At 45.7% G+C, this 27,755-nt stretch overlaps 1 protein-coding gene across 5 annotated transcripts in view; it reads left to right on the top strand.

Moving 5' to 3' along the window:
• LOC129836147 (E3 ubiquitin-protein ligase MARCHF5-like) overlaps positions 1–27,755 on the top strand; it is a 53,644-nt gene that overhangs the window by 22,829 nt on the left and 3,060 nt on the right. For 2 of the 5 annotated variants that reach the window (XM_055901982.1, XM_055901984.1), the window contains exons 2-6: positions 13,348–13,550; positions 25,324–25,454; positions 25,637–25,838; positions 26,030–26,107; positions 26,303–26,469. In XM_055901982.1, coding sequence (XP_055757957.1) covers positions 13,348–13,550; positions 25,324–25,454; positions 25,637–25,838; positions 26,030–26,107; positions 26,303–26,469 — 781 coding nt within the window. The remainder of the gene's footprint in view (positions 1–13,347; positions 13,551–25,323; positions 25,455–25,636; positions 25,839–26,029; positions 26,108–26,302; positions 26,470–27,755) is intronic. The other 3 variants (XM_055901983.1, XM_055901985.1, XM_055901986.1) reach the window with 3 other exon arrangements.

Raw genomic sequence — 27,755 nt, 5'->3', positions numbered from 1 at the left:
CTCATCCCGTTAGTTGAGGTTGCCTGGTCATTCTTTAAAAGTTACTTCCTCACCATATTAGACAAGCATGCTCCGTTCAAAAAATGCAGAACCAAGAACAGATATAGCCCTTGGTTCACTCCAGACCTGACTGCCCTCGACCAGCACAAAAACATCCTGTGGCGAACTGCAATAGCATCGAAGAGCCCCCGTGATATGCAACTGTTCAGGGAAGTCAGGAACCAATACACGCAGTCAGTCAGGAAAGCAAAGGCCAGCTTTTTCAAGCAGAAATTTGCATCCTGTAGCTCTAACTCCAAAAAGTTCTGGGATACTGTAAAGTCCATGGAAAACAAGAGCACCTCCTCCCAGCTGCCCACTGCACTGAGGCTAGATAACACGGTCACCACTGATAAGTCCGTGATAATCGAAAACTTCAACAAACATTTCTCAATGGCTGGCCATGCCTTCCACCTGGCGACTCCAACCTTGGCCAACAGCCCCGCCCCCCCCCCGCTGCTACTCGCCCAAGCCTCCCCAGCTTCTCCTTTACCCATATCCAGATAGCAGATGTTCTGAAAGAGCTGGAAAACCTGGACCCATACAAATCAGCTGGGCTTGACAATATGGGCCCCCTATTTCTGAAACTGTCCGCTGCCATTGTCGCACCTCCTATTACCAGCCTGTTCAACCTCTCCTTCGTATCATCTGAGATCCCCAAGGATTGGAAAGCTGCCGCTGTCATCCCCCTCTTCAAAGGGGGAGACACCCTGGACCCAAACTGTTACAGACCTATATCCATCCTGCCCTGCCTAGCTAAGGTCTTCGAAAGCCAAGTCAACAAACAGATCACTGACCATCTCGAATCCCACCGTACCTTCTCCGCTGTGCAATCCGGTTTCCGAGCCGGTCACGGGTGCACCTCAGCCACGCTCAAGGTACTAAACGATATCATAACCGCCATCGATAAAAGGCATTACTGTGCAGCCGTCTTCATCGACCTGGCCAAGGCTTTCGACTCTCAATCACCATATTCTTATCGGCAGACTCAATAGCCTCGGTTTTTCTAATGACTGCCTTGCCTGGTTCACCAACTACTTTGCAGACAGAGTTCAGTGTGTCAAATCGGAGGGCATGTTGTCCGGTCCTCTGGCTGTCTCTATGGGGCTACCACAGGGTTCAATTCTCGGGCCGACTCTTTTCTCTGTATACATCAATGATGTTGCTCTTGCTGCGGGCGATTCCCTGATCCACCTCTACGCAGACGACACCATTCTGTATACTTCCGGCCCTTCCCTGGACACTGTGCTATCTAACCTCCAAACGAGCTTCAATGCCATACAACACTCCTTCCGTGGCCTCCAACTGCTCTTAAACGCTAGTAAAACCAAATGCATGCTTTTCAACCGTTCGCTGCCTGCACCCGCACGCCCGACTAGCATCACCACCCTGGACGGTTCCGACCTAGAATATGTGGACATCTATAAGTACCTAGGTGTCTGGCTAGACTGCAAACTCTCCTTCCAGACTCATATCAAACATCTCCAATCCAAAATCAAATCTAGAGTCGGCTTTCTATTCCGGAACAAAGCCTCCTTTACTCACGCCGCCAAACTTACCCTAGTAAAACTGACTATCCTACCGATCCTCGACTTCGGCGATGTCATCTACAAAATAGCTTCCAATACTCTACTCGGCAAACTGGATGCAGTTTATCACAGTGCCATCCGTTTTGTTACTAAAGCACCTTATACGACCCACCACTGCGACCTGTATGCCCTAGTCGGCTGGCCCTCGCTACATGTTCGTCGTCAGACCCACTGGCTCCAGGTCATCTACAAGGCTATGCTAGGCAAAGTGCCGTATTATCTCAGTTCACTGGTCACGATGGCTACACCCACCCGTAGCACGCGCTCCAGCAGGTGTATCTCACTGATCATCCCTAAAGCCAAAACCTCATTTGGACGCCTTTCCTTCCAGTTCTCTGCTGCCTGCGACTGGAACGAATTGCAAAAATCTCTTAAGTTGGAGACTTTTATCTCCCTCAACAACTTTAAAAATCTGCTATCCGAGCAGCTAACCGATCGCTGCAGCTGTACATAGTCCATCTGTAAACTACCCACCCAATTTACCTACCTCACCCCCATACTGCTTTTATTTATTTACTTTTCTGCTCTTTTGCACACCAGTATCTCTTCTTGCACATGATCATCTGATGATTTATCACTCCAGTGTTAATCTGCTAAATTGTAATTATTCGATTTATTGCCTACCTCATGCCTTTTGCACACATTGTATATAGATTCTCTTTTTTCTACCATGTTATTGACTTGTCTATTGTTTACTCCATGTGTAACTCTGTGTTGTTGTCTGTTCACACTGCTATGCTTTATCTTGGCCAGGTCGCAGTTGCAAATGAGAACTTGTTCTCAACTAGCCTACCTGGTTAAATAAAGGTGAAATAAATAAAAAAAACTAACAGGTGCCCCCGCACATTGACTCTGTACTGGTACCCTCGCTATTGTTATTTTACTGCTGCTGTTAAATTATTTGTTACTCTTATTTATTTTTACTTATCTTTTTCACTTAACACGTTTTTCTTAACTTCTTAAAGCATTGTTGGTTAAGGGCTTGTCAGTAAGCATTTCACTGTAAGGTCTACACCTGTTGTATTATGCGCATGTGACAAATACAATTTGGTTTGACTATACAGCTAGTATATCAGTCTTTGGCTAAAATGCTGGTTGCGGTACTGTGATGCCACTCGCGACAAATTGAGCATTCATGTTCCAGAATCAATGTTCTTTGATACTCAAAGAACATTGCTGTGTGCACAATTTGAGCAGTTGAGACTTAGAAAGGTTAACTTCTCTATTACAGTAAAATGTGTTTCGGTGTCTACATTGCATTCAGGAAAGTATTCAGACCTCTTGTTTTTTTCCACATTTTGTTATGTTACACCCTTTTTCTAAAATTGATAAATGGTTTTTTTCCCCGTCAATCTACCCACTAGACCCCATAATGACAAGGTAAAAACTGTATCATATTTACATAAGTATTCAGACCTTTTACTCAGTACTTTGTTGAATCACCTTTGGCAGCGATTACAGCCGTGAGTCTCTTCTTAGGTTTAACGCTACAAGCTTGGCACACCTGTATTTGGCACACCTGCACACCTGCCACTCCTTCGTTGTCTTTGCTGTGTTCTTAGGGTCATTGTCCTGTTGGAAGGTGAACCTTCGCCACAGTCTGTTAACCTGCTCCAGAGCTCTCAGGACTTCATCAAGGACCTCTCTGTACTTTACTCCGTTCATGTTTCTCTCGATCCTGACCAGTGTCCTTGCCACTGAAAAACATCCCCACAGCATGATGCTGCCACCACCATGTTTCACCATATGGATGGTGCCATGTTTCCTCAACATGTGACGCTTGGCATTCAGGCCAAATAGTTCAATCTTGGTTTAATCAGACCTGAGTCCTCTACATTCCTTTGGCAAACTCGAAGCAGGCTGTCATGTGCCTTTTTACTGAGGAGTGGCTTCCGTCTGGCCACTCTACCATAAAGGTCTGATTGGTGGAGTGCTGCAGAGATGGTTGTCTTTCCTTCTGGAAGGTTCTCCCATCTCCACAGAGGAACTCTGGAGCTCTGTCAGAGTGACTATCAGGTTCTTGGTCACCTCCCTGACCAAGGCCCTTCTCCCCCGATTGCTCAGTTTGGCCGGCCTGCCAGCTCTAGGAAGAGTCGGGATGGTTCCAAACTTCTTCCATTTAAGAAGGATGGAGTCGGGCCTCCCGGGTGGGGCAGTGGTCTAGGGCACTGCATCGCAGTGCTAACTGCGCCACCAGAGTCTCTGGGTTCGCGCCCAGGCTCTGTCGCAGCCGGCCGCGACCGGGAGGTCCGAGGGGCGACGCACAATTGGGCTAGCGTCGTCCGGGTTAGGGTGGGTTTGGCCGGTAGGGATATCCTTGTCTCATCGCGCTCCAGCGACTCCTGTGGCGGGCCGGGCGCAGTGCGCGCTAACCAAGGGGGACAGGTACACGGTGTTTCCTCCGACACATTGGTGCGGCTGGCTTCCGGGTTGGAGGCGCGCTGTGTTAAAGAAGCAGTGCGGCTAGGTTGGGTTGTGCTTCGGAGGACGCATGGCTTTCGACCTTCGTCTCTCCCAAGCCCGTACGGGAGTTGTAGCGATGAGACAAGATAGTAATTACTAGCGATTGGATACCACGAAAATTGGGGAGAAAAGGGAATAAATTAAAAAAATAAAAAAGGATGGAGTCCACTGTGTTCTTGGGGACCTTCGAGGCTGAAGACATTTTTTTTTCGTACCCTTCCCCAGATCTGTACCTCGATGCAATCCTGTCTCGGAGCTCTACGGGCAATTTCTTCGATCTCATGGCTTGGTTTCTGCTCTGACATGCACTGCCAACTGTGGGACCTTTTATATAGACAGGTGTGTGCCTTTCCAAATCATGCTAATCAATTGAATCAAGTTGTAGAAACATTTCATGTAGGGGTGCACCGATATGACTTTTTGGCCTATAGCAATATCCAATATTTTCGGTGCCAAAAAAAACGATACCGATATTTAACATTTTAGAGGCCTTTTAAGCATTCTAGTACAGTAAAATAGTAAAACACACACACACACTGACCGAAAAGTTCTTTTGTTGGCATTTACATCCCATTACCAGTAAAACCTAATCAAAACCTATTTATTTCACCTGCTTGCTGTGCTGTTTCGTTGTTCATTTGTTCAGTCTCAATCAGGATTTCATCATGCATGTCAAGCAGTGAAGTTTCAGCTGTCTGTCTGTGGCCTCTCTTCCTCGGTGCGCACTGTCACTGTCTGTTTCCATCTCGTCTAGCTGTGTCTAACATCTCATGTAAACCCTGTTTCTTGTCTGCATCAAAGTAGTGGTCCGTGTACCTAGCATCGAGCATGGTGGCGACACAGTAAAGAGGCTGAGAGAATTCCACCGACTCGCTTGTTCACAGCCTCGAGTACTTTTGCAAGTTTTAACCCCGCAGTCTGTGTCGGCAGTTTTGTTGAGCAGGCGTTTCAATGCCATGACAGAGGGTATCACGTCTGCTGCAGACTCCGTTGATGAGCTTATTTCTCTAGTTTGTTGTTCAAATGGAGCTAGCTAGTGTGTTCATGTTTCCAGGTTTCAAACATGTTCTCAAATGCTATTGAAATGGCAGCAGCGGTATGAGAACCAGCACATTCTTGAGCATACAATCCTGCTTTCCTCAGTATGAAATCCTGGTCAACCCACTGTGCTGTCAGACGCAGCATGCTCATGAGGCTGACATCGCTGGTCCAAATGTCAGTCGTGAAGCTACCGTAATTTCTGGACTATTAAGCGCACCTGAATATAAGCCGCACCCACTGAATTTAAAAAAAAATATGTATTTTGTACATAAATAAGCCGCACATGTCTATAAGCCGCAGGTGCCTACCGGTACATTGAAAAAAATGAACTTTACACAGCCTTTAAAGGAAACACGGCTTGTAACAAAAATAAATAGGCTTTAACGAAACACGGCTTGTAACAATTTTTTTTTTTTAAATAGCAGTAAACAGTAGCCTACCAAGAAAGTCATTGGTCACTATCTTCCTCCTGTGCACTGAAACCACTGAAGTCATCTCCTTTGGTGTCAGCGTTGAATAGCCTCAGAATTGCTTCATCCGATGTTGGATCGTTTTCATTGTCGCTCTCGTCACTTTCATCCGGAGGCAAATTCCCCGCTGAGCTCATGCTGCCCTCTTCAATACGCAGCAGTCCAGCCTTTCGAAACCCGTTGATGATAGTGGATTTTTTGATTTTTTTGGGACAATGCTGACCACGCTGTCAGGACCCACTGGCAGACTTGACCATAAGTCGCTCTTCGCATGCGGCCCGTTTTAGTGAAGGATTTCTCCCCACTTGTCATCCAAGCCTCATTTTCTAGTTCGGGCAAAAACAACAACATCTCCTACTTGGTAGTGTGTACCAGGGCTCGAGGTGCTCGACCAGTCGGCGAAAGCAACATCATCCACGACAAAGAACTGATTGATTGTAGGGCTGGGCGGTATACCGGTTCTTACTGTACACCGGTTTGATGTGACACCGTTCTATGGGCTAGCAGCTCTGATGCACGCCACTGCACTGTAGGGAGACGATGTGGAGCAAGTTGTGGCTGTGGGATTGTGGTTTTCATTCGCGCCACTGCTTGCTCTGTGTAACGTCTAAACAAATATCCTTTTTGGAGTGGCGGCAATAATTTAGCAGTGGCAGTGCGCACACTACGGTGTAGAGGTCGACCGATTTTATGATTTTTCAACGCCGATACCGATTATTGGAGAACCCAAAAAAGCCGATACCGATATAATCTTTAATCTGCCTATTTTTTTTATATATTTGTAATAATGACAGTTACAACAATACTGAATGAACAATGAGCACTTATTTTAACTTGATATAATACATAAACTCAATTTAGTCTCAAATAAATAATGAAACCTGTTCAATTTGGTTAAAATAATGTTGGAACACAGTGTTGGAGAAAAGTGAAAGTGCAATATGTGCCATGTAATAAAGCTAACGTTTAAGTTCCATGCTCAGAACATGAGAACATATGAAAGCTGGTGGTTCCTTTTAACATGAGTCTTCAATATTCCCAGCTAAGAAGTTTTAGGTTGTAGTTATTATAGGAATTATGACACGTTGACTATTTCTCTCTATACCATTTGTATTTCATATACCTTTGACTATTGGATGTTCTTATAGCCACTATAGTATTGCCAGCCTAATCTCGGGAGTTGATCTTGAAGTCATTAACAGCGCTGTGCATATTCTACATTGTAGAAAATAGTACAAATGAAAAACTCTGGAATGAGTAGGTGTGTCCAAGCTTTTGACTTGTAAATGTGATCATACTTGATTCTTTTTTTTATTCACAAATGCGGGTGAAATGCTCCCACTGTGGAGCCCTGACCAAATCTACCCGTATTTGGCAGGTGGCAGGGTGTTAATTTTAGGTCCTGTTGGTGATTGAGTTGGAGACGTGCGTGGCCGTGCAGTCATGGGTGAACACAGAGTACAGGAGGGGGTTGAGAATGCACCTCTGTGCTGTCCCTGTGTTAAGTATCAACATGGCAGAGGTGTTGTTGCCTACTTTCACCACTTGGGGATGGCCCGTCAGGACTTCGGGACCCAGTTTCTACGGAATCTATTTGAAACCAAACGGGGGGTGAGGGAGATGACGAATTGAATGAGTTTTTGGTGGCGAGGGAGACTAAGTGAGTTAATAACGTTTTTTGTGACAATCCGCTTTGAAATCATCATTTTGCATTATGGTTTGCATATTATCATAAAGTACTAGGGTAGTGAATTCACCTGTAAGCTAGTAAATATTGTCTTGCATTGTAAAAGTGTTCTAGCCTGTAAGGACATTGTTTTGCGAACCGTAATGAAGTTGAAACATTTCTACATGCTGTGCTGCATTATTCAATTGTGTTAATTTCTGTGCAGCATGAATGGGGAGCTAACAATGCAGCCCAGACAGCTCTAGCAATGAATGAGCAGTGGAGCAGGCACTTTGCTTTACATTCTATAAAGGGGTGCTCTGATAGACTTGATCCTCTCAATCACGTGAGTCACATTTGACAGGAGTACCTAAAGTTTTTTTTTTTTTTTTTTTTTAATACGAAAAAAAAAATGGTTTGGTATACCGTGCAACACTAGTTGGAGGCTCATAGGTTGCAAAATGCCCGTTTTGGCCTACTCCCTGGCTGAGCTGAATACAAGGATAAGGGGGAGATGGCCTATTTAAATTATGGCTTGGCTCCGGATCAGAACACAGCTGTCTGAATGTCACGGAGGAGGGAGACGATGATGCTCCGTCTCCTTGCTCTGACTCCACCCTCTCTGCTTCTGCTGACTAGAACACAGGTGTTATAATATTGCTCTACAAGATCTCTGGTATATGAGGAATGCAGTGGAGGCTGCTGAGGGGAGGACGGCTCATAATAATGGCTGAATTGGTGTCAAGCACGTGGTTTCCATGTGCCTGATACCATTTCATTGACTCCATTCCAGACATTATTATGAGCCATCCACCCGTCAGCAGCCTCCACTGGTGGTATGAGTAACAAAGGCACACACACCGTATCAAGCATGGAGCTACAGTGCATTCGGAAAGTATTCAGACCCCTTGACTTTCTCCACATTCTTTTTATGTTACAGCATTATTCATCAGTGGATTAAATCGTTTTTTTTCTCTTCATCAATCTACACACTACCCCATAATAAAGGAAAAACAGGTTTTTAGATTTTTTTGCAAATTTAAATAAAAATAAAAAATAAAAAAACTTACATAAGTATTGAGACCCTTTACAATGAGATGTGAAATTGAGCTCAGGTGCATCCTGTTTCCATTGATCATCCTTGAGATGTTTTTACAACTTGATTGGAGTCCACCTGTGGTAAATTCAATTGATTGGACATGATTTGGAAAGGCCCACACCTGACTATTTATATAAGGTCCCGCTGTTGACAATGCATGTCAGAGCAAAACCTAAGCCATGAGGTTGAAGGAATTGTCCATTGAGCTCCAGGACAGGATTGTGTCGAGGCACAGATCTGGGGAAGGTTACCAAAATATTTCTGCAGCATTGAAGGTCTGCAAGAACACAGTGGCCTCCATCATCATTCTTAAATGGAACAAGTTTTGAATCACCAAGACTTCCTAGAGCTGGCTTCCCGGCCAAACTGAACAATCGGATTAGAAGGGCCTTGGTGAGGGAGGTGACTAAGAACCTGATGGTCACTCTGACAGAGCTCCGGAGTTCCTCTGTGGCGATGGGAGAACCTTCCAGAAGGACAACCATCTCTGCAGCACTCCATCAATCAGGCCCTTTATGGTAGTGGCCAAACTGAAGCCACTCCTCAGTAAAAGGCACATGACAGCCCGCTTGGAGTTTGCCAAAAGGCACCTAAAGACTCTCAGACCATGAAAAACAAGATTCTCTGATCTAATGAAACCAAGATTGAACGCTTTGGCCTGAATGCCGAGCGTCACATCTGGAGGAAACCTGGCACCATCCCTACGGTGATGCATGGTGGTGGCAGCAACATGCTGAGGGGATGTTTTTCAGTGGGAGGGACTGGGAGACGGACGTATCGAGGGAAAGATGAACGGAGCAAAGTACAGAGAGATCCTTGATGAAAGCACTCTGGAGCAGGTTCAGTCCCTCAGACTGGCGCGAAGGTTCACCTTCCAACAGGACAACAACCCTAATCACACAGCCAAGACGACACAGGAGTGGCTTCAGGACAAGTCTCAATGTCCTTGAGTGGCCCAGCCAGAGCCCGCACTTGAACCCGATCGAACATCTCTGGAGAGACCTGAAAATAGCGGTGCAGTGAATACGTATGTCAATGTGATATTTCAGTTTTTTTATTTAAAAAAAAAAAAAGAAGAAGAAAAAAACGTTTTTGTTTTGTCATTATGGGGTATTGTGTGTGTGATTTTAATCCATTTTAGAATATGGCTGTAATGTAACAAAATGTGGAAAAAGTCAAGGGGTATGAACACTTTCTGAAGGCACTGTAAACCAGTAGGCTAAATACTTGTAGGCTATAAGAGACAAGAGACTAGTTTGTCATCCAGTCTCCATACACATCAACAGGTCTTATCTCTGGGTGCTGCTATTGGTTACGTTCTTCCTGCATTGATCAAATAATCATGATGACCATTGTTTTCTATTAGGTGACGGTCGCATGTTTGCGAAAAGACATGCAGGTAGTCTCTTCCCTTTGCAAATGGTCCTAGACATTCTGATGCGGTCGGCCTTGTAGGCTATGCTTGTAAAAAAGAGTAGGCTGCCTACCCTTTGACGCTGCTAGGTGTGTAGGCATACACAGCATTTCAGTTAATTTTGCTCACTTAGCAGATTCTTTGTTATTGATCTTGTTTGAGTTGTGCACAGTCACTGCACCAGAGTGTGTCTGCTCCTTATTCCAGGGTACATTTATTCAGTCTACTGTCTGAGAGCAATCTTTGATCAATACACTACACTGTTATCGGTCCCAAGAGCTAGGCCCAGCCTAACAAAATATAATTTTTTCCAAAATCAACCCCAAGTATAAAAGCCTGTGTTTTAAGGAGGTGACTTTGTTCTGCTGACTGCCCACTTTCACCGAGTGCTGTCCCCCTGAGGCCATGGCTGAGATTACTTTACTTGGCCCGGGGCTTTCGACAGTGTACTCACAAGCTTTTTATCTTTATCTCAGATGTAGGGGCATTTTATTTTTTGAATCTTCAGCTGCAGCGCACACTGTGTGTACATACATGCAGTGTATTCATACACCTTAAATGTTCCACATTTTGTTATGTTACAGCCTTATTCTAAAATTGATTCAATTGTTTTTATTTTGGCCTCCCGAGTGGCGCAGCGGTTTAATGCACTGCATCGCAGTGCTTGAGGCGTTATTAAAGACCCGGGTTCGGACCCGGGCTGTGACCGCACCTGGCTACGACCGACCCACACAATTGGCCCAGCATCGTCCGGGTTAGGGGAGGGTTTGGCCAGTCGGGATGTCCTTGACCCGTCGCGCCATAGCGACTCTTGTGGCGGGCTGGGTGCATGCACTCTGGCACGGTTGCCAACGAGCAGTGTGTCAAGAAGCAGTGCGGCTTTTGCCTCGACCTTTGCCTCTCCCGAGTCTGTACAGGAGTTGCAGCGATGGGACAAGACTGTAACTACCAATTTGGATTTCACGAAATTGGGGTTGAAAATAATAATATTAAACAATGTTTTTTCCCCCTCATCAATCTACACACAATACCCCATAATGACAAAGCAAAAATGGGTTTTTACACAATTTGCAAATGTATTAAAAATAAACTGATAAAAGAAACACATTTACAGAAGTATTCAGAACCTTTACTCAGTACTTTTTGAAGCACCATTGGCAGTGATTACAGCGTCGAGTCGTCTTTGGTATAACGCTACAAGCTTGGCACACCTGTATTTGGGGAGTTTCTCCCATTTATTCTCTGCAGATCATCTCAAGCTCTGTCATGTTGGATGGGGAGCGTCACTCCACAGCTATTTTCAGGTCTCTCTAGAGATGTTAGATTGGGTTTAAGTCCGACTGGCTGGGATACTCAAGGACATGCAGAGACTTGTCCCGAAGCCACTCCTGCGATGTCTTGGCTGTGTGCTTAGGGTTGTTCACCCTAAGGAAGGTGAACACCCTGTTGGAAGGTGAACCTTTGCCCCAGTCTGAGGTCCTGAGTGCTTGGAGCAGGTTTTCATCAAAAATCTCTCTGTACTTTGCTCGGTTCATCTTTCCCTCAATCCTGACTTGTCTCTCAGTCCCTGCCTCTGAAAAACTTCACCGTAGGGATGGTGTCAGGTTTCCTCCAGACGTGACGCTTGGCACTCAGGCCAAAGGTTTCAGTCTTGGTTTCATCAGACCAGAGAATTGTGTTAATCATGGTCTGAGACCTTTGGGTGCCTTTTGGCAAACTCCAAGCGGGCTGTCATGTGCCTCTTACTGAAGCGTGGCTTCCGTCTGGCCGCTCTACAATACCGGTCTGATTGGTCGAGTGCAGCACAGATGGTTGTCCACAGAGGAACTCTGTCAGTGTGACCATCGTGTTCTTGGTCACTTCCCTGACCAAGGCCCTTCTCCACTAATTGCTCAGTTTGGCTGGGCGGACAGCTCTAGGAAGTCTTGGTGATTCCAAACTTCTACCATTTAAGAATGATTGAGGCCACTGTGTTCTTGCGGAACTTCAATCCTGCAGAAATGTTTTGGTTACCTTCCCCAGATCTGTGCCTCGACACAATCCTGTCTCTGAGCTCTACAGGCAATTCCTTTGACTTCATGGCTTGGTTTTTGCTCTGACATGCACTTCAACTATGGGACCTTTATATAGACAGGTGTGTCCTTTTCTAAATCATGTCCAATCAATTGATTTTACCACAGGTGGACTCCAAGTTGTAGAAACATCTCAAGGATGATCAATGGAAACAGGATGCACCTGTGCTCAATTTTGAGTCTTATAGCAAAGGGTCAGATTACTTATGTAAATATGGTATTTCAGGTTTTTTTTGTAAACATTTCTCAAAACCTGTTTTCACTTTGTTGTTATGGGGTATTGTGTGTAGATTGAGGGGGGGGAAAATAATTTTCATGAATTTTTGAATAAGGCTGGAATGTAACAAAATATAGGAGTCAAGGGGTCTGAATAGTTTCCGAATGCACTGTGTATATACAGTACCAGTTCAAGGGATTTTCGTTATTTTACTATTTTCTACATTGTAGAATAATAGTGAAGACAGCAAAACTATGAAATAACACATGGAACCATGTAGTAACCAAAGCAGTGTTAAACAAATCAAAATATATTTTAGATTCTTCAAAGTAGCATCCCTTTGCCTTGATTATAGCTTTGTGCTCTCTCAGCCAGCTTCATGAGGTAGTCACCTGGAATGCATTTCAATTAACAGGTGTGCCTTGTTAATTTGTGGAATTTCTTTCCTTAATGCGTTTGAGCTAATCAGTTGTGCTGTGACAAGGTAGGGTTGGTATATAGAATATGGCTATATTTGGTAAAAGACCAAGTTATATTAATTGATACTACATGATTCCATATGTTATTTCATAGTTTTGATTTCTTCACTATTATTCTACAATGTAGAAAATATAAAAAATAAAGAAACTCATTCAAGGGTTTATCTGTATCCTAACTTTTGACTGGTACTGTATGTGTGTGTGTGTGTGTGTGTGTGTGTGTGTGTGTGTGTGTGTGTGTGTGTGTGTGTGTGTGTGTGTGTGTGTGTGTATATATACACAGAGAGGGACAGACATGTCCTTCACAGAATAATTATATTATTCAATAGTTTGTGGATTTTGTAGTCTTTAACCTTATTTCATTTTAAGCCTACATTTCGTGGTGAATGCAAGGTCACATGTAGTCTGTCTTGTCTTGGGTACATGTTTGTTCTCTCATCCTGTCCCAGAGGAGCTGCCTCTCTCCCTGCCTGCCTGCCACTCAGTGCCCAGGGAATGGGGCTTTGGTTGTGTTTCCTGCCTCTGAACATCCTATTTAATCAGCCAGTGTGTCGAGTAACTCTGAAGTTTACAGGGTGAAGGTCACATAATCTGGATGGATGCAAACCCTCTACCTGATACACAACCATGAATGAATTGTCAAATGCACTGAGAGTACTTAATTTGCTGGTATACAGACGTTGATACAAAAACCAACGACCCCGGTGTTTCAGCCACTGTGGGTGCGTCTGCCCTTCTCGTCTGTGTGTATGTCCCTGTGGAACAACACCCGTCTCCTGTGTTTGTGTGCGTTTTCAGGAGCTGCTGGGTGTGCTTCGCAACGGACGAGGATGACCGCACGGCGGAGTGGGTGCGTCCGTGTCGCTGCCGTGGCTCCACCAAGTGGGTGCACCAGGTGTGTCTGCAGCGCTGGGTGGACGAGAAGCAGAGGGGCAACAGCACGGCCCGCGTGGCCTGTCCTCAGTGCAACGCCGAATACCTCATCGTCTTTCCCAAGCTGGGTATGATATGACTGGGCTGGGGTGGGGGGGCTATGGGCTGGACTGCAGTTTTCCTGGAATATTAGTTGGAGGTAGTTAGGGTCACAGATAGTTACTGAATTGATGCTTTCACGCTGTTTGTAAGGCCACATCATCGAATTGGTCTCTCCCTGTCCAAGCTGGTGTCGGTCCTGATTTTCACTTGTATGCTTATCACACATCAGGAGTGGTGTGGTCCCGTGTGGCCCCGTGTGGCTCAGTTGGTAGAGCATGGCGCTTGCAACGCCAGGGTTGTGGGTTCAATTCCCACGGGGGGACCAGGGTTCAATTCCCACGGGGGGACCAGGAGGAATATGTATGAACTTTCCAATTTGTAAGTCGCTCTGGATAAGAGCGTCTGCTAAATGACTTAAATGTAAATGTAAAATGTAAATGTAAATAGATTAACATGCATTAACTGCTTATGTGATGTGTTTATGATTTCAGTCCGTTATGATTCAGGCCCGTGTGGAAATAAATTGATGTCATTTGAGCGTTTTGTAATTCCGTGGCAGCTTAGCTAACAGATGGAGACAGATCTGTTGCGTCCGTCAGCCCAGTCATGTAATAACCGCTGAATCACGGGCAAATTTGTAGTATCTCACTTTACTTGAACTTCACTGTCAAAATGTCAGGACAACACTTAAACTTCCCTACCTTTCGAAAGGGGAAGTAGCATTAGAAAGCCATTTCCATACCTAAATGGACTTCTGAATTGGTCCTTTGAGGACGGACAACTAATGGCTGTTGTTGCCGTCTCCTTAATAACGGTTGCAGCACAGGGACTCAGTGCTGTGAATTAGGAGTGGGAACTGAGAGCTCTAAAAACCACCCAGCCTGTCTCAACTAACTGCATGTTTATTTCTTCCCATAACCAGGGTAGGTCATGTGGTGAGTCTGGTAATTATACCCTTTGAGGGAGAAGTAACACAAGGAATTGGGAGCGGGCCGGGCACCCGCCAGATGCTCATTACCAGACCTGGGTTCAAATGTTATTAAACATATTTCAAATAGTTTGCCTGGAGTGCCAGATAGGTGGACTTCTCACTTGTCGGACTATTCTGTCAGTTCCGTTGCACCAGGCAAGCTCACTAAAACTCAGCGAAATCATTTCGAATAGTATTTGAACCCAGGTCTGCTACCCGCTCATTACCGGCCAGCTTCAGCCTCACTGGAAAATGCCAATTTGAAGAGGGGGTGTGGAGAGGAGAGGTGCCCACTGTAATTAACCCCAGCACGTCAGGGTGACGGGGGCACTGATTGTTCCCAACACTGGCACTTATTCATCAAGCAAACATGGCTCTGCATTTGTTCGTTCGGCGATTACAGAACTTTCAGCTACGTCAGTCACCGTAAGAGAGGAAACTTTTATGTAAGTGGAAACTTTGGAAACTGCTTTAGGAAATAACACTTGTTGTACATTTTATAGCACCTGTTAAATCACTCTGCATACATGTCTAATTAGGACTAGGTACAACCTAAGAAGGAGGGCCTGGACATAAGACAATGTATTCGGGAGGGCAAGCTCTGCTGGTAAGCAGGGCCATGTTGTATTTTTAGATGCAGGCCTGGCTGTGCTGTCAGTCACCTGTGTTGCTATAAGCAGAAAGCTTAGCTAAACCTGCAGGACTGGAGCATAGAGATCAGGGCACTTAGTTCGGACTCGTCTCTGGAGCTTCGGGTCAATGGGAAGACTCGGGACAGTTCCTAGTGTCGTATGCCAAGTACAGGACAGAACTAATGATGTGTCATTGATAAAGCCATGGCACGTGACAAACCGGCACCCGAGAATTCTCAAGCAGTACTCTGTGGACTTAGAACATCAGATCAGTGGCATTTGTATTTCCATGTTCACGTTCACTTCGCTCCCCCATTTGAAAGTATCTGGCTCACTGAAAACCATAATTATCCCGTGTCCCATCATGGAAGCGTTTCTACTCTTTAGTATTTCAGATATCATTGACGGAGCATGAATCCATACTGGGGATTTGGGTTGGTGGCAGGCTTTTTGAATGTCATCTCTGATTCGCCGGCATAATTAGTAGATGAGGCGACTAGTAAATCTCAATGTGAATATTTTTGTTCGAGGTGGGCATTGCTCTCTCGCTTTCTCCCAATATGTTAATGGTTATTGGGTGTATAGAGTAGCCTAACTGTGTTAGCCTGACACTGGGCCTGCTTGCATGTTCAGTAAATAACCTTGTCTCTGTCTTCTGTCCTGAGGCCCACCGTGCCTGCTGCCTGCCTGGTTATTTTTGGGATTAGTCTGTCTGTGTCACTCTCTGCCCTTGCCCCCACCGGTACATTTATCCGGTTAACCTTCAAAACAGGTGAAGGGAGAAGAAAAAGAGATGTTGGTCTCGTTGTCTCCTGTTCACTCTCCAATCCCGTGTCCCCCCTCCACACACACACACACACACACACACAGAGGAACTAATCTCTCATTCCCATTCAGTAGCTACTGAAGACTTGTTCTGGACACTTTGTTTTCATCGCCCCCTTTGCTATCCGGCTGATCAGTAGAACTTCTTTGTGGTCGGTTGTTTTTTTGGGCCAGCGTCTTCACCAGATGAGTCATCATGAAATGTGGCCCAAATGTTTATCAAGTTCATCAGTTCCCCTACACACACATCCTCCACAAGTTTTGTTTGTGTTCCTTTTTCTTTTGAATACCCCAGTGTTTTTTCCAGGCAGTAACAGTGATTAGATGAGGGGTCATGGGGCAATGGGTTATTTGGACAGGGCCTTCAATTGTGCCCTAATCTGTTGGACGATAACGTCCTTCGTAGAATTAAGTCGTAGGCTTAGGCCTCGATCACTCATCGTTTATTGAGTCGTGTACACCGGCTCATAGGGGCTTATGTTAACTTCGATTTAACAGCACGTGAACGTCCTCTGAAAGCTTTCGGAGACTTTCCCGACACGGGCATGACAACTTCCCGCAGAAGGCCAGGGAGCATACAGATGGGCATTTTTTATTTACACCATCTGCCAAGGGCCAGACTAATCTACTGGTCATCACCCAGGTGTGAGGGACGGGGAGAGGAAGAGAGTCTCTGGTGCTTGGAGAAGGTCACTGAGGTAGACACCCACCGGGTTGTGTAGGAGGCAGAGAACGGGTACAACATGGGGATGGGATGGTTGGTAGATGGGGAAACGATGAGAGATGGCACAAGTAAAGAGGAGAGGCCCAGTCAGTGAAGTGTACCAGTCTGCCTGCTCCCCTAGGCATGCTTCCTTTGCCTACCCCTGTGTTCAGACAGAGGTGTAGAGAGAGTGGGAGGGAGAGAAGGAAATTAGGCCACTGTATGAGGAGAGCAGCTCATCAACCAACGGCCGGAGAGGAAACCGGGGTTGCCCGCCACTGCTGCTGATAAATCACTAAAAACCCAGGCCCGAGAAATAGCCGACGGCACAGACAGCGCCACAGCACCCAATGAATCAGCGGCACACTGACGCTGCCATCCTACCACCTGGAGCAGCCATCTGCCCGGCGACTCCCCATTCTCCTCTGTAATACCCTGCCTGCCCTGGGGACTGGAAACGCTCCGAAAAATTGCTTTCCTCTATGTGAAGGCAGTTCCCGACGCAGCGGATCGGACAGTGAGTTGACAGACAGAATGTTCTGGTGCTCACCTCTCTTTAGAGGCTTTTATTTGCAATATTAACAGGTGCAGGACTAATTAGCCAATAAACTTTGTATAGAAAATAACAAACAGGACGTTGACAAAGACTTGAATAAATCAAACATATTCTCAGTATAAACTATTGCCTATGACAAAACTCCGGTATAACTCTACTCTAGCCAACATGTTACCTACCCAGCCTGCTCTCCCCCAGGCAAAAGCCAACTGAGTACCTAAGTACTCTTCCCAGGAACTCCCTTCAGCTAGGAATGTTCCATCATGATAGCCCCAAAACACATTTCTACCATAAATGTGTAATTTCCCATAGATATATAAATATAACATCATAAACAACAGTTTTACATAAACACGCACACTTCAATAACTTGTGCCATAACTTCAACTTTAAGTCACGATACACATTCATGAAGTAATTCACCCCTGCAATAATGAATCACTTTGGTTATTCCCGTCAACCAATAAATGTTCCTTGATGACAAGTGGACTAATTTGCCTCAATTCAACAGGGAAGCAGCGTGAGATAGGTTAAATGCTGTGATTATACTCTACCAACACTTCGATCATTCTAATATATTTCACATTACTAGAGCATGTACTTTTAAATTGGCAGCTTTAAACACGGTAGAAACACTGTTAACAAGTTACATTGTTTTAGTAACTGGCGTGCGCGACAAACACTCGACTTTGGCGCCTTCATGTCAAAGTATTGTTGGCAAACAAAATACGCTACTCAATCCAAAATTCTCTTTTGATTTCAGGTTTCTTGACTTTACCTTGAAGAGATACAAAGAGTCTTTTTTTTCAACCAATAATTTGTTTCATTGTCTGCAAGTCAATAGACATGCGCTCCACGACACTCTGACATTTTATGTAACTTCACCCGTGGCATCATTAGACTTCAGCAGCCACATTATGACACGGCTTCCAGAGGTCGTGATGTCACCAAATGTCTTTCCCAACTGAACTCAACACTGTATTCTGCTCAGGCAGACTCGATGGACACCCGAGGATAGTGTGCTAGTATTGCCTCAGTGGGTCTCTCTGGGGTTGTCAGTAGTGTTTAATTGATTAGTTAAGTCTGATTTTAGCACATCTTATTTCGCAACTTGTGCCGTAGAGCTTTACCTAGGTTCCTCTGTGCGTTTAAGTGCTAGGCTACATCACCGCACCTCCCCCGGGGGCTTCCTCCTACCTTTTTTTGAGGTGAACACAGCTGCCTTCATAGAATTACAGAGTTTAATAGGATGTCTGTCTTCATTTGTATGCTTAGGAAACATAAACATGTGCATTATAGTTTGAAGTAAGCACAGTGCTGCACTCAATTGAACACAAAAACAACAGCACTATGTTGCTGGCTCCTTCCTACAGTCTTCTAATGTAAAGTGCTCGTCTGTGTTCTGGGCTTGATCACTGTGGCATAGGCCAACAGACAGACACGGGACTTAACAGCTTCTGTGTCTGGATTTCTAGTCACCCATCTGACGGCGCTAAAAGTAGAAGTAAACTTTTAGAAAGGGGAAAAAATGTGTTCTCCATCAGTTGGGAATGGCTTTTATGGGTGTTTCGGTGTCTTTAATCAGCCTCAGAAACATGGCACTTTCGCAGCTCACAGACATTAGAGGACAACTTTCAATTGGCGTAATAAAGGCCGAGCTGAAGAGATGGGTGCTGGGTGGTAATCTGCTGGCGTGTAGTTATTTTGTCGTTGCGCTCTGCTGATCCCAGCTCATTTGTTAGCCTGACGGGCATTACTCATGTTCCTACTCTCAGGGCCGGGCCTCAGGTTAGTGCAGCATCACATTGCTGGATTTACACCGTGGTGGATGTGTTCTGTAGCACACCACTTGTGTCAGGGTTTTCTCTGCTAGTTTTGGGCTGTAAACTCTGGGATTTCTAGTAGGAAAGGGCAGTTAGCCGTGGCACTGGTATGGTAAGTTAGGTAGTGTTTTTTTTTACCTCAGCAACTGATGATTTCCACCCACGGTATCATTCTGATTTGGCCGGTGGTGTAAAATGAGGGACGGCGTGTCCTTGCTGGCTCTTCTGTGAGAGGCTAAAAAAAGTGGGTTGGAACAGTGTGCCAACATGCCTGCCCGTCAGTGAGAAAGTGGGATGCAGTTTCTCTCGATCCCATCCACTCTCTTTTAATGATGTTAATTAGGAATTTGCTACCAAGCGCTGAAATGAATTGCTTCGCTTTCCTTTTTGCCAATAGCCATTAAGTGTGACCCAGTTCCCTCTGGCTGTGGATGGCGTAATGCTTAGGCAGGGACAAAGCGGAAGGGATTCCGACGCTGTCATCAAAATATGCCCAGATTAATGTGTTGAAGAGGCACGAGATCAATCTGGTTGGCAAACATAAGTGCACTAAAGCACAACCCTGGAAAGTGGCAGAACTGACGGGATGCAGGAGGCCAATGTGTTTAACTACTTTAAGAAATGAAGTGTTTGTTCCCCGTTGTGCCTTTTGGAAGCTTTGAGGTGACACGTCACCCTTCCATTGTTCCTTCAGGTCTCTGTAGCCAGTTGAAAAGTCTGCTGCACCATTGTTCCTACATTTGAGACCTGATTTCATGGCTTCTCCAAAAATGGCAGCGTCACTATAGGCATTCAATGCAAATATTAAGTCACTGGCGTTTTAGCCAGTGGGCATTACTGGATTATTTGACCAGTTGTGGTCACCACCAATGTAATCTCACATTTTGGGGGGCACTGAGCAAGTTTCAGCTCTGCTGAATTCCAACTTGAACATTGTGAAAATTCTGTGCAACTTCCAGCGAACGTTTGCTCAGGACACGGAGGCTGTACCTGCTTTAAGTTTAAACAGTGGCCATGTAGGCTATGGAGAAAACATTTTAACATGGAAATAGCTATTCTGTCATTCAGCCTACAGTAGCAGCCATTGTGTAGTGTTCAATGAGACTTTTGAAAGAAAAAACATGCATGGCTTGACTTTTCATTTATTATTTTATTTTATTTTTCATTACCCCTTTTTCTCCTCAGTTTTGTGATATCCAGTCTTGTCCCATCGCTGCAACTCCTGTACAGACTCGGGAGTGGCCAAGTTCGTTAGCCATGTGTCCTCCGAAACACGACCCTGCCAAGCCGCACTGCTCCTTGACACACTGCTCGCTTAACCCGGAAACCAGCCGCACCAATGTGTCGGGAGGAAACACCGGCCAACTGGCGACCATGTCAACGTGCATGCGCTAGAGTGCAACGGGACAAGGACATCCCTGCCGGCCAAACCTTCCCTTAACCTGGACGACGCTGGGGCAATTGTTGCTTATTGCTGACTACAAATGATCTATAACTGGGCTAATAACTCACTAACTAGCAAAGGATGTGAACAAATTGTGCACATGTGGCTACATGCAGCTCTCGCTTTGATCTCAAAACAAGCGCATCTACTCACGACCGCTCATGCTGTAAACACAGTCCAGTAAAAAGTAAGTGGCACAGATCCATATATGGCTATGGTATATTTGCATATAGGCCAACTGCAGCTCTGATTGTTAATGCCACACCGGTCTGTAAAGTATGGGCTGAGTAGTGCGTGTCAATGCAATAGAATCCTACTCCAAAGCATTCTGCCTGCAACAAAATCTCTTGCGTAGTTAGTTTTGTTTCTGTATGTTGCATTGAAAGCAGCTAGTATTGCATTGATTCGTCCCAATTGCCACAGTAAAGGGAAACGTTGATAGTGTTAACAGGGAAAACTCTAGAACATTGGTCACCGACCTTTTCTGAGTTAAGATCACAGAGTCAAAATGCAAGCCGAGATCTACCGCTCATATTTTTCTGTAACATGACTTGAAAAATGTAAGCCTATTCAACGTTAACCAATGAAATAGAGTACTGTTGCAATGAGGTTTGTGCAGTAAGCTATAGGCCAATACATTATTGCCACATATTGACTTTGCTTGAATTGTCCTGCCAGTGAATGCAATGTTGTTCGGCACATTTTAAAACATTTTATTAAACATGCATTCAGAAAGTATTCAGGCCCCATGACTTTTTCCACATTTTCTTACTTTCTTACAGCCTTTTAAAATGTATTAAATATTTTTTTCCCCTCATCAATCTACACACACTACCCCATAGTGACAAAGCAAATGTATTAAAAATAAAAACATTTACATAAGTATTCAGACCCTTTACCCTTTACTCAGTACTTTGTTGAAGCACCTTTGGCAGCGTCTATAGCCTTGACTCTCTTCTTGGGTATGACGCTACCAACTTGGCACACCTGTATTTGGGGAGTTTCTCCCATTTATTTTCTGCAGATCCTCTCGAGCTCTGTCATGTTGGATTTGCAGCATCGCTGCACAGTTATTTTCAGGTCTCTCCTGCGTTGGCTGTGTGCTTAGGGTCATTGTTCTGTCAGAAGGTGAACCTTCTCCCCAGTCTGAGGTCCTGAGCGCACTGGAGCAGGTTTTCATCAAGGATCTCTCTGTACTTTGCTCCGTTCATCTTTCCCTAGTCTGCCAGTCCTTGCCACTGGAAAAGATCCCCACAACAACAGGTTTCCTCCAGACGTGACACTTGGCATTCAGGCTGTCATATGCCTTTTACTGAGGAGTGGCTTTCGTCTGGCCACTCTACCATAAAGGCCTAAAATGGTAGAGTGCTGCAGAGATGGTTGTACTTCTTGAAGGTGGTTCCAAACTTCTTCCTTTTAAGAAGGATGGAGGCCACTGTGTTCTTGGGGACCTTCAATGCTGCAGACATGTTTTGGTACCCTTCCCCAGATCTGTGCCTCAACACAATCCTGTCTTGGCGCTCCACGGACAATTCCTTTGACCTCATGGCTTGGTTTTTGCTCTGAGATTTTTGGTTCCAACCGCCATGTCTTTGTGAGACGCAGAGTAGGTCTCCGCATGTTTGGTTCCCACCATGCAGGAGACGTGGAGGAGGGCAACAACCCAGCAGCAGGACCGCTACCTCCGCCTTTGTGCAAGGAGGTGCACTGCCAGCGCCCTGCAAAATGACCGGGTTGTAGACTCTGTCTCATGCTACCACTAGAGTGAGAGCACCGCCAGCATTCAAAAGTGACCAAAACATCAGCCAGGAAGCATAGGAACTGGGAAGTGGTCTGTGGTCACCACCTGCAGAATCACTCCTGTTTTGGGGGGTGTCTTGCTAATTGCCTATAATTTCCACCTTTTGTCTATTCCATTTGCACAACAGCATGTGAAATTTATTGTCAATCAGTGTTGCTTCCTAAGTGGACAGTTTGATTTCACAGAAGTGTGATTGACTTGGAGTTACATTGTGTTGTTTAAGTGTTCCCTTTATTTTTTTGAGCAGTATATATCACACACACAATTATTTGTATTTTTTGGGTGGACGGACATTTACAGTGTGAACTTAAAACGACCATATATATATAGTTTATTTTTTACTCTTTGGCGGCACTGAAAAAACACTAAGGTGGCCAGCCCAAGACTTCTATGCAGAAGAAACCCTGCAAGAGTAGTGGACAGTGTCTGTGTACTGATTTGGTGTCTGTCTCTGAATTCCCAGACCTTGGGCAACAGCACGTGAACATTGTTCAGGTGGGAGGCAACCTGTCTGCCTAGGGAGACAAGTCTGAGTTGGATACGACCAGTGGTTCTGCTCCAGCAGAGGGGGATGGGCTCTGCTACAGGTGCCATGGCAACAGTGCCAAGTAGTGCCACATAATCAGCTCATTGGCCTCGTTGAGGATCACTAAAACATTCCACATTCAACGTCAAACTGATGCTGTTGCCTCGGCCGGGCAATTCAGACACATAATCATTTAACTTCTACTTTAGGTTTTCAAATTATGTTGCAATAGAAATATATCCAACCCTTCTCAAACAATGACGCAGCGTTAAAGTCTTCCAAGTGACACTTCGGGCATGTCGCCTACTTTTAAAAAAAGTCAAATGACAGCTCAGCATAGCCATCGATGAGGACAATCCTTCACACCAAAGAGACCTGATGTCCTGGACCCCTCTCTCCCTTTAGTGTCCTCCACTGGTCTCCTGTAAAGCAGGTTGCCTCCCGTTCCGGTAAATATTGAATGATTTCCCCTGATTGCTCTGGAATGCGAGAGAGGAGGATGAGGAAGAAAAAGGTTAGATGGAGGTTATAGCTATTACTTGACTGTCTGATAAGGGGTCATATGGGGTAGGCTACTATATATGACACAGAGTGGCTGCCTAATCTGATCTTGGACACAGGCCTGTTCTTATAGCATTGATACAGGCCTGTTCTTATGACAGAGAGATGAATTAGATCCAGGTTCACACACATGGTCTCCCTCTAACATTGTGAAGGTGTTTCACAGCCATGTTAAAATTGGCAGCCTTCATCTAAATAACAATCCATTTCTCTCCTCTGCCTGATTCTCTTTCGCTACACATTCCAGCGCAAATGTTTTCCAGTCAAACCCAATACTTCACATGCTTTTGCTCTGAGCACAACGGGAATGCTGAATGAAGGAAGCTCATTCTTTTGAGCGTTTCCGCATTGCTGAAATCACATTACTCATTGTACTTTAAGAATGTCTCACAGCGGTGTGTTTGTTTATTCTGTGTGCTTTTCCTCACTGCTGAAGTTAACTTACTCGTTGAATATCTCACGATTGTGGCCTATGTGCGTGCCTACATGTATCTACACTACATGGTCAAAAGTACCCCTTCACATTAGTGGAATCGGCTATTTCAGTCACACCCGTTGCTTACAGGTGTATAAAATCGAGCACACAGCCATGCAATCTCCATAGACAAACACTGGCAGTATAATGGCCTTACTCAAGAGCTCAGTGACTTTCAATGTGGCATCGTCCATAGGATGCCACCTTTCCAAATGTCTGCCTTGCTAGAGCTGCCCCAGTCAACTGTAACTGCTGTTGTTGTGAAGTGGAAATGTCTTGGAGCAACACCGGCTCAGTCGGGAAGTGGACACAGAATGGGACCACTGAGTGCTGAAGCATGTAAAAAATCATCTTTCCTCGATTGCAACACTCACTACAGAGTTCCTAACTGCTTCTGGAAGCAACGTCAGCACAAGAACTGTTCGTCGGGAGCTTCATTTCATGGGTTTCCATGGCTGAGCAGCCACATACAAGCCTAAGATCACCATGTGCAATGCCAAGTGTTGGCTGGAGTGGTGTAAAGCTCACCGCCATTGGACTCTGGAACAGTGGAAACGCGTTCTCTGGAGTGATGAATCACTGGTACTTGACTGATGAATTCAGCTCAGTGATTTAGTCAGGCGCTCTCCTCACCTGGTTGTCTCGGTCAGTGGCGGCCAAACTGGGGCGCGCAATTTCAAAATTGGGTAGTGCATCAGTTTTCCTCCTGTCATGTCAGTGATTACATACCTTTTTAGTGCGCTATTATAACTGGTTAGAAATGTTCAGATCAACTAACCCATGTCAGCTAAAAAAAAAAATTGAGGCCATAGCTTCAAACATTACAACAAAATCTATCAAATATCACACGAATACACATGAGACATTGCAAAATGTATAGAATTGCGAGACAATTTGCTTTAAAACGGCAAATGTTCTCTGCTCCCCGTGACAAAATGTGTAGAATTGCAGGAAATAAGCTTTAAACCTGCAAAATGTTCTCTCTGCCAACAAGAAGGGTGTGAACAGTGCCTGTGCCCATAGAAATGGACGTGCGTGTAGGGGGGGAGCGGGATGTTCCCCAATGCTTGGAGGGGGGCCGGAGTGTAAACGTTTGGGATTCCCTAGTCTAGGTCTTAATTGAAAGGAAAAAAACAGCAGACACTAAGGCATCCATGGGATGACTGACACCCCTGGTACACTAAGCATTCTACAGTACCACCAGGAGAGCAGTCATCTTATGACCCCTGCTGGAGAGACAATCACAAACTGCCGTCTGTTAGGGACTCTACTTTACTCCACCTCAGCATGAGCTATTTGTAGAGTTCTAGACAGGCTCTGCTTTGCCCTTTTTTCACTGTAAAAACAGAACCGAAATAACGCAAAAATGGCCCGTGATTGAAAACCGACACTACGGTGTGCCCTAATGAATATGACCCAGGCCACAACACCCTTCCCAACCCTGTTTTACAATCGGTAACAGACACTGTCTGTATCCCTCCAGGGCCGGTGGTGTATGTGCTAGACCTGGCGGACCGGCTAATCTCCAAGGCCTGTCCCTTCACCGCCGCTGGCATCATGGTGGGCTCCATTTACTGGACCGCTGTCACCTACGGGGCCGTCACTGTCATGCAGGTGAGACCATAACAAGAAGCAAAAAAAAACCGCACACACACACACACACGGCTGTGTTTATTGACAGACTACGGCTGCTTTTTGAAATGGCAGTGCATTACACATAAGGTGCCATTTGGGACGCACTCTTATCGTTAATCTATCAATCTTGACCATGGTGTCCCCTCTGTCCCCGTGCCCAGGTGGTGGGCCATAAGGAGGGCCTGGACGTGATGGAGCGGGCAGACCCCCTGTTCCTGCTCATCGGCCTGCCCACCATCCCCGTCATGCTGATCCTGGGGAAGATGATCCGCTGGGAGGACTACGCGCTGCGCCTCTGGAGGAAGTACTCCAACAAGCTGCAGATCCTCAACAGCATCTTCCCAGGTCAGAAAGGACACACTGGTAGGGGTGCCCAACGTTCCGCAACACCAGTGTTTGTTGGGGATAAAAGAGCGCTACGAGGTGGTCCGTCCGTTGGCTGGTGGTGGTGGTGTGTTGGTCCAGTAGAAGGGGGGGGGGGGGGGGGGTTCCCACTGATCTCATGAAGGTAGTGATTGATGCGGGGAGAAACCGACAACCTTTTCTCTCTCCAGGCTCAGCTTGCTGGGCAAAAGCTTGTGCACTCCTCTACCCCAGTCGGCTGCCCCAACTAAAGATACCAACTCAAACTGGTACAGACTGATGCATATACTGTATTACTCACTGGCTGGCATGCTTTCCCCTCCCCCTTCTCATCAATTGATGAATGTGCTTTTGTGTGTATTGTGCGGCATATCTAGCTGTATGAAGATGTATTGGCAAAACATCAACACCCACAATGCACCAACCCCATCCTTACCCCGCCCCCTCCTCTCGGTCTCTCTCAGGGATTGGGTGTCCAGTGCCTCGTATCCCGGCAGAGGCCAGCCCCTTGGCGGACCACGTGTCAGCCACCAGAATCCTATGTGGCGCCCTGGTCTTTCCCACCATCGCCACCATCGTAGGCAAACTCATGTTCAGCAGCGTCAACTCCAACCTGCAGAGGACCATCCTGGTGGGTAACAAAAACAAACCTCTGTGTCATGTCAGTCATACACAAAGACAGACTGTGGGCCTGGGTTTGGGCCATTGTAGTTATCTTGAACACATATTCCCCCTATTTAGTGGTTGCAGGGTTTTTGCAGTGGCTATACAGTGCATTCGGAAAGTATTCAGACCCCTTGCTTTTTTCACATTTTGTTACGTTACAGCCTTATTCTAAAATGTATTAAATAAAACATTGGCCTCATCAATCTACACACAATACCCCATATTGACAAAGCGAAAACAACAGGTTATTTAATTGTTTTCCTCACATTTATTTAATCTTATTTACATTAGTATTCAGACACTTTGCTATTGAGCTCAGGTGCATTCTGTTTACATTGATCATCCTTGATGTTTCTACAACTTGATTGGAGTCCACTTATGGTAAATTCAATTGATTTTACATGATTTTGAATGGCATACACACCTGTCGACCGTGCATGTCAGAGCAAAACCCAACCATGAGGTCGAAGGAATTGTCCGTAGAGCTCCAAGACAGGATTGTGTCGAGGCACAGATTTGGGGAAGGTTACCAAAACATTTCTGCAGCATTGAAGGTCCCCAAGAACACAGTGGCCTCTATCATTGTTAAATGGAAGAAGTTTGGAACCCCCAAGACTTTTCCTAGAGCTGGCCAAACTGAGCAATCGGGGGAGAAGGGCCTTGGTGAGGGAGGTGACCAAGAGAACCCGATGGTCACTCTGACAGAGCTCCAGAGTTCCTCTGTGGAGATGGGAGAACCTTCCAGAAGGACAACCATCTCTGCAGCACTCCACCAATCAGGGCTTTATGGTAGAGTGGCCATACCATGAGAAACAAAATTCTCTGGTCTGATGAAACCAAGATTGAACACTTTGGCTTGAATGCCAAGCGTCATGTATGAAGGAAACCTGGCACCATCCCTACGGTGAAGAATGGTAGTGGCAGCATCATGCAGTGGGGGATGTTTTTCAGCGGCAGGCACTGGGAGACTAGTCAGGACCGAGGGAAAGATTAATGGAGCAAAGTACAGATAGACCCTTGATGAAAACCTGCTCCAGAGCACTCAGGACCTCAGACTGGGGCCCTAAGCACAAAGCCAAGACAACGCAGGAGTGGCTTCGGGACAAGTCTCAATGTCCTTGAATGGCCCAGCCAGAGCCCGGACTTGAACCCATCGAACATCTCTGGGGTTTCTCCTAGTCTCTCCAAATACAGTTATGCCTAGCTTGTAGCGTCATACCCAAGGAGATTCGAGGCTGTAATCGCTGCCAA

This window comes from Salvelinus fontinalis, chromosome 37 (genome assembly GCF_029448725.1).
Source record: "Salvelinus fontinalis isolate EN_2023a chromosome 37, ASM2944872v1, whole genome shotgun sequence".
Classification (NCBI taxonomy): Eukaryota; Metazoa; Chordata; class Actinopteri; order Salmoniformes; family Salmonidae; genus Salvelinus; species Salvelinus fontinalis.
Note: the sequence above shows the minus strand (reverse complement) of the source record. Positions and strands in the feature narration are given on the sequence as shown.